At 42.7% G+C, this 12554-nt stretch overlaps 1 protein-coding gene across 2 annotated transcripts in view; it reads left to right on the forward strand.

Annotated features, from left to right (window-relative positions):
* PARP8 (poly(ADP-ribose) polymerase family member 8) overlaps positions 1-12554 on the forward strand; it is a 416167-nt gene that overhangs the window by 310503 nt on the left and 93110 nt on the right. For both annotated transcript variants that reach the window (XM_073622188.1, XM_073622196.1), the window contains exons 11-12: positions 4061-4183; positions 7205-7760. In XM_073622188.1, coding sequence (XP_073478289.1) covers positions 4061-4183; positions 7205-7760 — 679 coding nt within the window. The remainder of the gene's footprint in view (positions 1-4060; positions 4184-7204; positions 7761-12554) is intronic.

Raw genomic sequence — 12554 nt, forward strand, 5'->3', positions numbered from 1 at the left:
TGTCTGAGGTTTACAATAACTTCAGGGGGAGGGGGGGCAGCTATCAGGCGGCAGAAAAGTGGCTTAACCGCCCATTTTTGTCTCCCCCCTAATGCAAGCCCAAATGAAGCCTTTAAGCAGCTCTTCCTCCCCTACAACTGACTACCTAACTACATTCTATTAACTACATCTAATAAAGTTAGCAGTACTCACCTGCCTCCTCTTCACCAGTGCTCTCCAATAGGCCCCTTTCACATGGAGCAGATCCGCTGGACGGACTCCCCCCACTCCAGCGGGGGATCGCTCCATTGATCCTTGCTGAGCAGACGGATGACAGATCTGTCTCCGCTCACTGTGCAGGGACCGAACTGTCAGAGCTCTGCTGTCCTCTATGGCGAGATCGGATGAAAACGGACAGCCTGTCCATTCGTTGGACGGATGGCGAATGTATCACCATTTGTCTGTTTTGAGCGGATCTTGTTGGATTGAATGCCAGGCGGGTGTCAGCGGACACATCTCCGCTGATATCTGCCTGCACATACAAGTCAATAGGTGGCCCGCTTGGATCCGCTTGAAAAATGGACAGGTGAATCCGAGTGGGCCGATCGTGTGAAAGGGGCCTTACAGAGCAATTCATGTTTATACCAAAGGTATAAAGGAAAAGGAAAGGTACAAAATCCTGAGAATAAACAAAGAAACCAGGTGGGGAAATGCATTGGAATTGTGACTATACGGCCAAATACGGACATGTGCAAGAGGCCCTAGTGAGTTATAGTTTGAAACCCTATATCAAAAGTGGGTATAACTGGTAACCTCAGCACCGCATCCCATAAAGTATCACAAAATAAAACATGAGTGGTTGGAGGTTTAAGGTGCTATTCATACTTCCTTCAATAAAGAAAGGTACAAAGAGACATATATAAAATCATAAGTTTTATTCCAATATCAAAATATTAAATAAACTGGTAAAAAACCCCAGTGGATAAAAGCATACTGGATGAATCTTATTACAGATAAACAGTCAGCAACCCCATACACTTTTCCATATAAATGACTGAATCAGCATAGAAACAGTGATTGAACCAAAAATACAACAATGAAGACAAAATATAGGGAAGGCATAGTGTCCCAACGTGTGTTGCAGGTTAAGCTTCTTCAGGGGTTCAAGGGGTACACGCTGAGAGAGGAAATGCAACAGTGGTAATTCACAATATATGTAGTTATATATATATATATATATATATATATATATATATATATATATATATATATATATATATTAAACCTCACGCTAAGTTGTGATTATTTGGGACTGCTGCAATTTAATCCTGAATACTGGACCCAACAAAACACTATAATTAAAAAGTGCACTATCCCTTTAAGTGAAAAACAATTGACAAACCAGTGCATACAATCAAAGAATAACACATCAGTGCATACGTTTAAGAAAAATGCATGTGAAAATTCAGAGAAAACGTAATAAATTCATATAAATCACTAATTGGTATATGTGAAAAATACATCTGCAAATCACATATTCAGAGAGTCCATATCCAATAAATTCATCATTCAGCATAGTGTCCATGTGCCTTCAAAGTGCCCAGTGCTCAAAAAATAAAATAGTGCTCCAGTGCAAAAAAGGGTGCTCCTCTGAAAAATATATATGGCCTCTTACCAGACAGGAGAGATCTCAAGTTATTGAGATCAAATGCGCTTAAAATCTCTAGGATAGCCAACGCTCTCACCATCAATCATCCGGGTAGCTAGGTGACCCCATCAGTAAGATACAGCCATGGTGTATCCATAACAAGTACATGCCTCGATCCTTACTCCACACCCAAGTCTCCAGCAGCCATATGCATTAAAGACAGAAAATGAGAAACCACATAGCGTAATATTGCAAAAGGAATTTTCGTTTAACCACTTCAGCCCCGGAAGAATTTACCCCCTTCCTGACCAGGCCATTTTTTGCAATACGGCACTGCGTCGCTTTTACTCGTGCGACGTTATACCCGAACAAAACTTATTTCCTTTTTTCCCCACAAATAGAGCATCAGTTTAGGCCAATATGTATTTTTCTACATATTTTTGGTAAAAAAAAATCACAATAAGCATATATTGATTGGTTTGCACAAAAGTTATAGCGTCTACAAAATAGGGGGTAGATTTATGGCATTTTTATTATAATGTTTTTTTTTTTTACCAGTAATGGCAGTGATCTGCGATTTTTATCAGGATATTGCGGTTTATATCAGGACTGCAATATTGCAATGGACACATCGGACACTTTTGACACTTTTTTGGGACCATTAACATGTATACAGCAATTAGAGCTATAAATAGCCACTGATTACTCTATAAATGTCACTGGTAGGGAAGGGGTTAACACTAGGGGGCGATCAAGGGGTTAAATGTGTTCCCTAGGTGTGTTCAAACTGTGAGGGGGGGATGGGACTGACTAGGTGAGGAGAGAGATTGTTGTTCCTACTTAGTAGGAATCTCACGATCTCTCTCCTCTCCCCTGAAAGAACCGGGATCTGTGTGTTTACACACACAGATCCCGGTTCTCTCTCTGTCATGAGCGATCGCGGGCACGCGCGTCGGCTCCGGTAACACGCTCTGGGGACACGCTGCAGGTGCGCCTTCGGCGGCGCACGCCTGCTATAGCATCTTAAAGAGCCGACGTACAGCTACAATGGCTCATGCAGCAGTGCCATCTTGCCGCAGTATAACTGCAGCGGCTGGTCTGGGAAGCGGTTAATATATGATAAATTGTGCTTATACAGAGGCACAACCACAAAATCATCTGGCGCGCTTGTGTGTGATGATGTCACACTCTAGCTCCGCCCGACGCATTTCTCCACAACAAGCCTCCAGTCCCAGAGGACACCTGTTGGGGTTAAACGCGTCAGGCGGAGCTAGAGTGGGACATCACAGTATAACTGATGTGTTATACTTTAATTGTATTCATTGTACTTTGATGCACTGGTTTGTTAATTGATTCACTTAAAAGCATAGCACACTTTTTATTTATAGAATTCACATTATATGTAAACAGTAATAAATAAATCCAATATATCAGCAATAATGTGAACATACTGTTGTATTTCCTCTCTCAGCTGTACCCCTTGAACCCCTGAAGAAGCTCAAACTGCAAAACACATTGGGACACTACGCCTTCCCCATATTTTGTCTTCTTTTTAGAATTTTTGGTTCAAATACTGTTTCTATGCTGATTTGCTCATTTATATGGAAAGGTGTATGAGGATCAGTGTTTCAACAGCGAATATTCATTCGCTGTTGTAACACACCTGGGTGGGATTGGAGTGCCTTCTCTGCGACCTGAGCCCACCCTATTTTGAAGCCTATTAGACCCTCTGGCTCTAATCTGGTGCTTTAAGAAAACCCTGGCCGCTGTAATTCATGCACCCGGTGCCCTGCAAAGGGCTGGACCCATGAAAAGGGGGCGGCCGCGGCGGCCATGGATAGATTCATGCTATGCATGAATCTATCAATCGGGTGACATGGAGAGAGGGGGCGGTGCCTGTGTGCCCCTAATGGACGGGCCATCACTGGTAATAAGATCCATCCAGTAGGATTGTATCCACTGGGGTTATTTACCCATTTTTGAATATTTTGATATTGCAATAAAAGTTATGATTTTATATATTTCTCTATGGTGTTTATTTACTAAAGAGAGTTCAAAATCAGGCTCACTTCTGCATAGAAACCAATTAGCTTCCAGATTTTATTGCCAAAGCTTAATTGAACAAGCTGAGGTTAGAAGCTGATTGGCTACCATGCACAGCTGCACCAGATTTTGCACTCTCCAGTTTTAGTAAATCTCCCCTTATGCACATTTTTTTTTTTCCTGAAGGAAGTACAACCAGCACCTTAAAAGTCCCTCCACTCCTCTTTTGTTATTTTGTGTTAGTTTGAAACTCTGTATGTGTCACCTTTCCCATACCATAGAAATGCCATGCATGCGTTCTACATAGAGAAGTTGAATTTGGTAGGATTTCAGCTGTTGCAGATAACAAAGTCATTTTTTACCTGATCCTTATTATGAATGTGCACATAGGATCATGCAGACGTTTGTGACGCAGCAATGGAAGCAGAGCAAAGAAAAACTGAATTGTTCGCACAAGAAGATGTCAGAGAAGAAGGTGAAGTCTCCACTGCACATTTTTTCTACATTGCGCAGGTACGTGATACAGATGGGTCTACCGGATCTCCTCAGACGGTGCGATCGCATGCGTGTCTGGGCTATATAGTAACCACAAAGTGGAAAGACGCTGAGAGGCATGTGTTTCCTGTCACAGCAAATTTCACAAGAAACCTCATTCTCTGTGAACTATATTTTTACATTTCCTTATCGGTTAGGCAGCAACTACAGTGCAACTGAAAGATCAAAATCTTCCTCTATGATTGCTCTGTGGTTAGGATTCTACAAAGTTAATCTCACACGGTGTACTGGCAGCTTAACCTTAGCAAAACCACAAAATACTATACATTTCTACATATAGTACTTGTACAGTAAATTAACTTTTTTTTATCCTTCTTATCTGCCAAACTGTTTGTCATACCGGTCAGACCTTCTCGAGATTCATCATCATAGCACAAAAAAGCCAGGAGCCTACATAAACTCAACACCAGTCTGCTCGCTATGCTAAAAAAAGGGGTGGAAGGGCGGTCATCTTATACTTTCCTTTTCCTTTAATCATGCTTAACCACTTCTCTATTGGGGCAATTCAACTTTTTCATTTTTTTGCTCATGTTAAAATCAGCATTTTTTATATAAATTAGTGTAACCCTCCTCCCAATATCTATTTTCTAAGAGCAGAGACCCTGTAGAATAAAATGGTCATAGTTGTCATTTTTTATGTTGCACGATGTATGCACAGCTATTTATCAAATGCATTTTAGTGCAAACAAACACAATATAATACCCAATTTATGGTAAAATATAAAAGAGAGGGTTGCGTTGAGTAAATAGATACCAAATGTGTCAAGCCTTAAAATTGTGCACACCCATGGAATTGCAAAAAACTACTGTATGGTACCCAAAATTCACCATAGGCAATGATTTGAAAACCTTTACAGGTTATCAGTTTATAGATAACTGTGAACTACATCCCTAGAATTATTGCTCTCACTCCGATGTTCATGATGATACCTCACATGGGTGGCCCAATTAATGTTTATATACATGTGCTTGTCCTACGCTGCAATTTTGATATGAGTGGGGTACAGGAGTGCTTATAATTTTTTTTTATTATTATTTTTTATTTTGTATAATTCTTTTTTTTTTTACACTTTTTAATCTTTTTTTTTTTTTTTTTTGTGCTACATTATTGCTTTCACAAGGGGGCTTACAATCCCCCCATGTGATAGCATGGGCAAATGACAGGTACTCTTTTTATAAAGATTTTGGGGCTCTATTAGACCCCCGATATTTCCCCTGCCCTGAATGGCTGCATCCTTGGCTACACTAGCTGAGGAATGATAGCTGTGACCCCGGAAGTGACATAACACACATCGCTTCCAGTGTCATTAGTCACAGGATGGATAGTGTTTCCTGAGTTTCTCCAGCTTTCACTATGGAAGCTGTTTTCCATGGTCCCGGGCTCCATGGAAGGAATAGAAGAGCCCAGGAATCACCGCAGGTGCTGCTAAAGGGAAGGGGCACACACTTGAGAGCCCCATAAAAGTGATCACTATTATTGGAAAGCCCTTAGCCGTCTATTAAAGCCGGTACCAAGCTCATAGCTGCATCAGCAGCTGCCATGACGTTTATAAATGTAACCTGGTAGACAGGTGGTTAAACACCTTTCTTTAGCAGTCAGTGCCTGAAACATGTTAGGACGCCAGCATTGTTCAACGCAGTTAGCTCATAGAGTGGGCACTGGTACTCCTACTCTCAGCTTGATTTCTGTTTTGTGTTATAGTTTATAGTACAGTATTAGCATATTAATCATACTAGCAGAATTCAGATAAGTTCTTTTGAATTAATAGTCTAGACCAGTAGTGTCCAAACTGTGGCCCAGGGGCCAGATGTGACCCTTTGCTTGCCTTTATCTGTCCCTATTCCTCAGACTGACACCATCAATAGTGCACATTCCTCCCATTGACACCAATGATAGGGCGCTATTCCTTACCCAGATACCAACAATTGGCACTGTTCCTCCCACAGACACTAATGATGGGTCACCATTTCTCCTGCTGACACCAACGATGGGGAACCATTCCTCCCACTGACACCAAAGATGGGGCACTATTCCTTCCTCTGATGCAAAAGATGGGGCACTATTCCTTCCTCTGATGCCAAATATGGGGCACTATTCCTTCCTCTGATGCAAAAGATGGGGCACTATTCCTTCCTCTGATGCCAAATATGGGGCACTATTCCTTCCTCTGATGCAAAAGATGGGACACTATTCCTCCCACTGACACCAGCAATTGGTACTAGTCCTCCCACTCGTATTTATGATGAAGCATTGTTTACTCCCATTGATGCCAAAGCATTTTCTACTCCCACTGGCCACAATGCGGCCCCCAGAAAGTCTTAAGGGCAGTAAACTGGCCCTTTGTTTAGAAAGTTTGGAGAATCCTGATCTAGACTAAAACAAATAGACACCTGTTTATAATCAAGAGCCGATAAAACAGTTCAGCACTATGGAGAGCTCAGGCCAGCAATTTCTGATTTCTTGTTTTGGTCTCCAACGATTGCAGCAAAGAGAGCCAGTCAGTTTTGCTGCAGTGTTTATGTGCTAAAAAGGAACAAGCTGATAGGAGAAGAGAGCAGAGTGAGAGAGAAATGACCTGTCGTGACCTGACATGACTATGTCTGTCCAGTCACAGGCTGGTCAGGACCAAGACCTGTTAGTGTTAACTACCTGCAGCAGAGAACACTTATCAGACAGGGCTGTACTGTGTAACAGAGCTGTGTAAATCTCAGGACTGAATGGACATAAATACAGATCATTTGGCATGTAAAACAGCTCCCTTATATGTATTAAATTTATGTATTTAGAAGTTTGGTAGCTGTTTGTTCAGATTTCAAGTGTTGGATTCACTTTGAGAAGGGAAATTGGTTGTTTACTGTTGGTAACTGCACTTAGCCTGATGCTCTTTGCTTTATTAAGTAAACAGACATGTATTTCTAAGTATTTACTTATTTAGGGTGAATAAATCATAAACTGATTTCTGTGCTTGTTCTCGATAGGTCGCCAAGTTATCCCCCTCCTGGATGTGGTAAAAGTAAAGTAAAGCTGAAATCTGAGCAGGACGGTATCTCTAAAACTCACAAACTCCTGAGAAGGACTTGTTCTAGCACAGTGAAACCTGAAGACATATGTAATCCAAAGTCTCACAGGAACTTTGGCCGCTCGCTGTCCAGTGACCCCAGGGCGGAACAGCCAATGGGCTTGAAACCACACAAACTTTTGAACCGCCAGTGTTCTACAGCCATTAAGCAGGAGGAATGCATCTCCCTGAAACAACATAAACTCTTAACTCGTTCTTGTTCTGGGGACCCCAGATGTGAGCACAACAGCACCTTGAAGCCGCATAAACTTTTAAGCAGGTCTTATTCTAGTAATCTTCGTATGGAAGAGTTAGACGGACTCAAGAACCACAAACTACTCAGCAAGTCCTGTTCCAGTGCCCCTAAAGCATCCAAAATGGACCTGTTGAAAGAACCTATAGCAGAGGGCAGGAGGCTCTCTCTTACCTCAGGGCTGATTGGTATATTAACGCCAGCTGCATCATCACAACCTGCTGTACGTATCCGGGTATTGTTCATATTCCTTGCTGTTATTATTCTTTAGAATGCCTAAATGTTTTCTGTTTTCAGCCATGCCAATTTATAGGGAATATGGGTTCTGGCATTTCTGACTTAAAGGTGCACACTCTGGTAATTCTGAAGCACGTGCGTGTTCCCAGGTCATTGATTCACCAAGTAGTGAAGGAAGGCTAAGGATGACAGACATGGAGAAGCACGTTTAAAAGCAAGTCAGCTTATGTATATGTACACTGGCGAGTCACCTTTCAAAGCCAACAGTGTAAGGCAAGCCATACACGGAGCAAATTTATTTCCTGCAACCACGGGTTACAGACAGTGTTACAGTGTTCACAGGGAATCCCTCCCACCAAGCCATTGTATTCTCTTGGCCTGGGAAGCTGACTGTGACAGTGATTATTGCTAGCGGCTATATGAACCGCTACCGATAATCGTTTATAAAATCCAGCTGCCTGGTTGTACCCAAATTGATTGATCCTTTAACTTGGTACAGTCAGCCGGCCCATACATGGTTTAAATCTCGGCTGGCTCCTGCTGAACCAGTAGAGATTCAAACTGTCTATGACCAGCCTTAATCAGCTACATACAGTACATTCTAGATGCATCAAAACAATAGTAGGTCTACAAAGGCTTACAGTTGGCTTTCTTTAAAAGGCAGCCACAACCTAAGTAGAAAAGTTTGTCTCCCTATCTCATGAGGAAGCACATAAATCCATGCTGTGGGGGGACCTTATTCGCATAGCTTTAGCTTGCAAGAAGCAATGGGAAGCCAAACCAGAGGTTCTGTCAGCCCAACTGAATAACCTAGGGAGGGCCTGGAAACTGGTTCCTTCCAACACCCTCCAAAAATGTGTGGAATCTATTAAGAGGGAACCTTACCTCTCCAAGGATCCAGCATCATCCTCACCCAAGCCAGTTCTGCAAAAAAGCAGAACGTCCCCTTTTGAATGAAGTTCCGCTTTAATTCATTACTAAAAATGGGAATAATTCCTCCTCCCTCTCTACTTATATCACAATGCTCAAAAAATCTCATCAGGATACCTCTGATAGCTCTAGCTACCGTCCAATATCATTATTGAACTCGGACATTAAGTTACTGGAAAAAAATATTGCAACCCATCTTAACAGATTTTATTCATCCTTCATCTACTGGGACCACGTTGGGTTTTTTCACTCTTCCCAGGCCAGCAACAGTGTTCCCAAAGTTACCTATCTCATGGAGAAAAGACATCTCAGAGAGCCTTTTATTACTTGATATTTTTAAAACCTTTGAGGCAGTGACATGGAACGATCTACAATACATTCTAGCCCACTGGTCTTTTGGTCCTTAATTTTCGAGATTTTCAGCTCATCAATCTCATATCTGTGCAGGCTCCTGTTCCAGAGATATCAGAGTACACTGTCTGTGACACTCATCAAGGATATTTTATTTCCCCCATTCTTGTTTTATTAGCAATGGAATCCCTTCTCATGTTGATCAGGGACATGCTCAGCTTCACTATAAAACTTTTCGCAGATGACATGCTTCTAACTATTTCTCAGCCTTCTCTTTCTTCCCTTCTCTAACTTCTACAACAATTCTTAATTGTCTTGAACCTGTGTATTACTCAGTTCAAATCACCTTAAATATCACACTCCCCCTCAACACAGTGATCTTTTTGAAACTAAATTCCCCCTTCCGATGGGCTCCAAAGTCCCTAAACTATTACAGCATAAAACCCACACCTACAAATCCCAGTAGGTGGCAAGCTACTTACCCTTTCTTTCAGAAACTCAGACTAATGCTGGTTTCCTTGACCTCCCGTTTCATATCTTGGATACACCACATCCATTCAGTCACAATGACCATATTTGTCAAATTTTTATATATATATTTCACACGCTACTGGTTACCACCCGTCCTTTGCACTTAAGGTATTGCAAAATAGTGTTATGTCCTTTGTTTATATTCACAAACTTCCCCTTGTCTCCAGAAAAATTATGTAGATACACAAGAGAAATGGAGGACTGAGTGTCTCAAACTTGTTATTGCCAAGCAGCTCACTTATCCCATGCAGCCAGGGCATTTTTTCAGGGGGAACTTGGTGGAACTCAGTTCCACCACCTCTGGCTCAGACCCTTTGGTGCCTGCTCACCACAATCACTTGTAAACACAGAAGTCTGGTTTCTGTGTTTACAAGTGACATCTCTGCACTCTGTATGTAATGCAATCCTGGTATTTAATGCCCCTTTAAGGCCCTCCTACTGTTTTTGTGAAATTTGACTGAACACACCCACTATTTGATGTGATTTGGAGGGTGTGTGTAGGGGGAGGGGTTTTGTGGGGCCGTGGTTAAGTTCCAGCACCTATTGTTTGAGAAAAACAAGCCCTGCATGCAGTTATCATACACACACATCCAAGAACCCTCTTTGGTGGGTACTACTGGAAATTCCTAATTCTTTTCCAGTTGCAGTTAACTCTATTGTAGCCAAGTCCCAAACCCCCTTTGGTCTAATGAGAACCTCTAGAGTTAGAGATAGCTGACATCCTTCTATGTAGAGTGGGTTACAAGGCATGGTTGGTGTAGTACAAAGTAGATTCATGGGCGCCAGACACTTCTTGAATGCAAAGAGATTTATTTTCTCTTGAACAGAACTGTGGGATAGAGGGTTTAGGGCCAGGACACCCTTTAGTAGTTGCAATGTTAATTAGCAGACTCCGAGACTTCTATAGGTAGACAGCCATGCAGGGAAAGGCACCCAGCCAAGCGCCACATCTGCATATGTAGACACGCTGTCTCCTATGGCAACAATCTTGAACAGTTTCTAACAAAGGATGTAATGAACTCTTTCACTTCCTCCACAATCTCCTCTTTAGATCTTCACTCAACTGAGCTCCCAGTCTATCACTTACACTCTTTGATCCACTGCCACTGGACCTCCTGAGCTCTTCCAATCTTCTCACTGAGTATCTTCCTCAAGCGTCACCCCTGCATCCCTGCTGGGTCCCTAGATTGTCACTCACAGATACTACTCAAGCGCTACACCACTGGCCTGCTCGGTCCCTGGCTTGGCACACAAGGCTGCTCTGCAAGAGTCACCTCTGCTGGCTGGGTCCCTGGCTTGACAACCGCTGAAGTTTCCCAATTCTTCACCGCCCCCGGTTTCTGAGAATACTGCTCTGGTACTTGCTTCAGCTACTCACTGTGAATATAAGGTGGATGGTCCCTTAGTGGCGACAGCTTCCCTTCTACCTCCGACCATGACAGGTTCTCCGGCCAGCAGAATCATCACTTCAGGTTGGACTGCAAGCCGCAGTCCCAACCCTATGCTGCTCTCTTGCTTCTGGATAGGCCCTCACAGCCTAGCAGCCAGATGTCCCCGGGATAGGCCTCAGGCTTTGGCCTAGCAGCCGGGGCAGCACATCCACCCAGACAGCTGTCCAGGTGGCACGGAACCCCGATCACCTGACCTCACCCAAATAAACAGGCTCTCCCAGCAGGCCAAGGGACCCAAGAAGATCCCTGCTCATTGGCTGAGAAACCCCATCTATTCCTAATCTGTCCTTGCAATGCCTTTGTCTTAGCTAATGCCACCAGATACCCGGCCATCTAGGGACAGAGGAGAGAAGTGCAGCAATTCCAGAGTTAGGGTGGAATCAATTGATCTCCTATCAATTGGCCAAGGCAACTATACCTGGCAGGTAAATTTACTAGCAACCCTGCCAAAACATCACGGTGCTACACTATTATTTGGATCCCCTACCATTTCCATACTCCCTCCCGTATCCCTTTTCCACAAAATACCATTGGAGTATTTGACGCCCTTACATTTTCCAGCTCCTTATTCTCACTCCACCTGCCTATGTCCACTCTGCTGGGAAATCCCATGTTCCAACCTGCTTTGGATAACACCACAGCCTTCAAGCGGTGGTCTAACAACAATTCCAACACTATATACTGCATGATACATTCCCCCGATCTTATATCTTTGGTGACCTATATATAGGCCCTTACCCATTGGTACCTTGTTCTAACTAGGGTGCCTTATTTACAGTTTAGAGATGTTCAATGCATCTGTTGGATGTGCCTCTTTGTCATTATTTTCTGCTTTGGCTTTTGTATAAACACCAGCACAAACTAGCAACATTCGTTCTCCAAGCAGCAAACCAAACTATAGGCTTGGCTTGGAAAGCACAATCTAACCCCTTTCAGGAGTTTGTGACCCACCTTCCTGGCTTTATGATTAATGAGGAGTTGTCGTAACTGACATTAATGATGACTTTCTTAAGTATAGTCCCCATGAGTTACCTACGAATATACTGCTATGGACCCTGCCTTGCTCTCCGCACTATACGTTATCATTTCTAGTGGCCAGAACTTTAGTATGTGACCTTTTCCCTTCTCTCTCTTTATCTCTATATTTTATTGTTTGCCCTGAATGAGACTACTTTCTTTCTGACCAAAGTATAGCCTCAGCTTGGAAAGCACAATTGATCACCTTTCAGGAGGTTAAGACCTGCCTTCATATCTTTATGATCAATGAGAAGCCTTCCAGTATCTTAACTGACACCCATGACAGCTTTCTGGTTTAGTCCTCATGGGTTACCTATGATCTTACCTCTATGGAGCCAGTTTGCGAACCACATCATAATTTATAATATCTGGCAGTTAGATCTTTGATCCAAGACATTCCCTCTTCATCTCTGACTTTTATTCCTTACCCTGACCGATACTACTTTCTTTCTGACCTTTTATTTCTTTTCTCCTTGCTTTCACCGGCTTCTTACTTTGTA

Source organism: Aquarana catesbeiana, linkage group LG01 (assembly GCF_042186555.1).
Source record: "Aquarana catesbeiana isolate 2022-GZ linkage group LG01, ASM4218655v1, whole genome shotgun sequence".
Classification (NCBI taxonomy): Eukaryota; Metazoa; Chordata; class Amphibia; order Anura; family Ranidae; genus Aquarana; species Aquarana catesbeiana.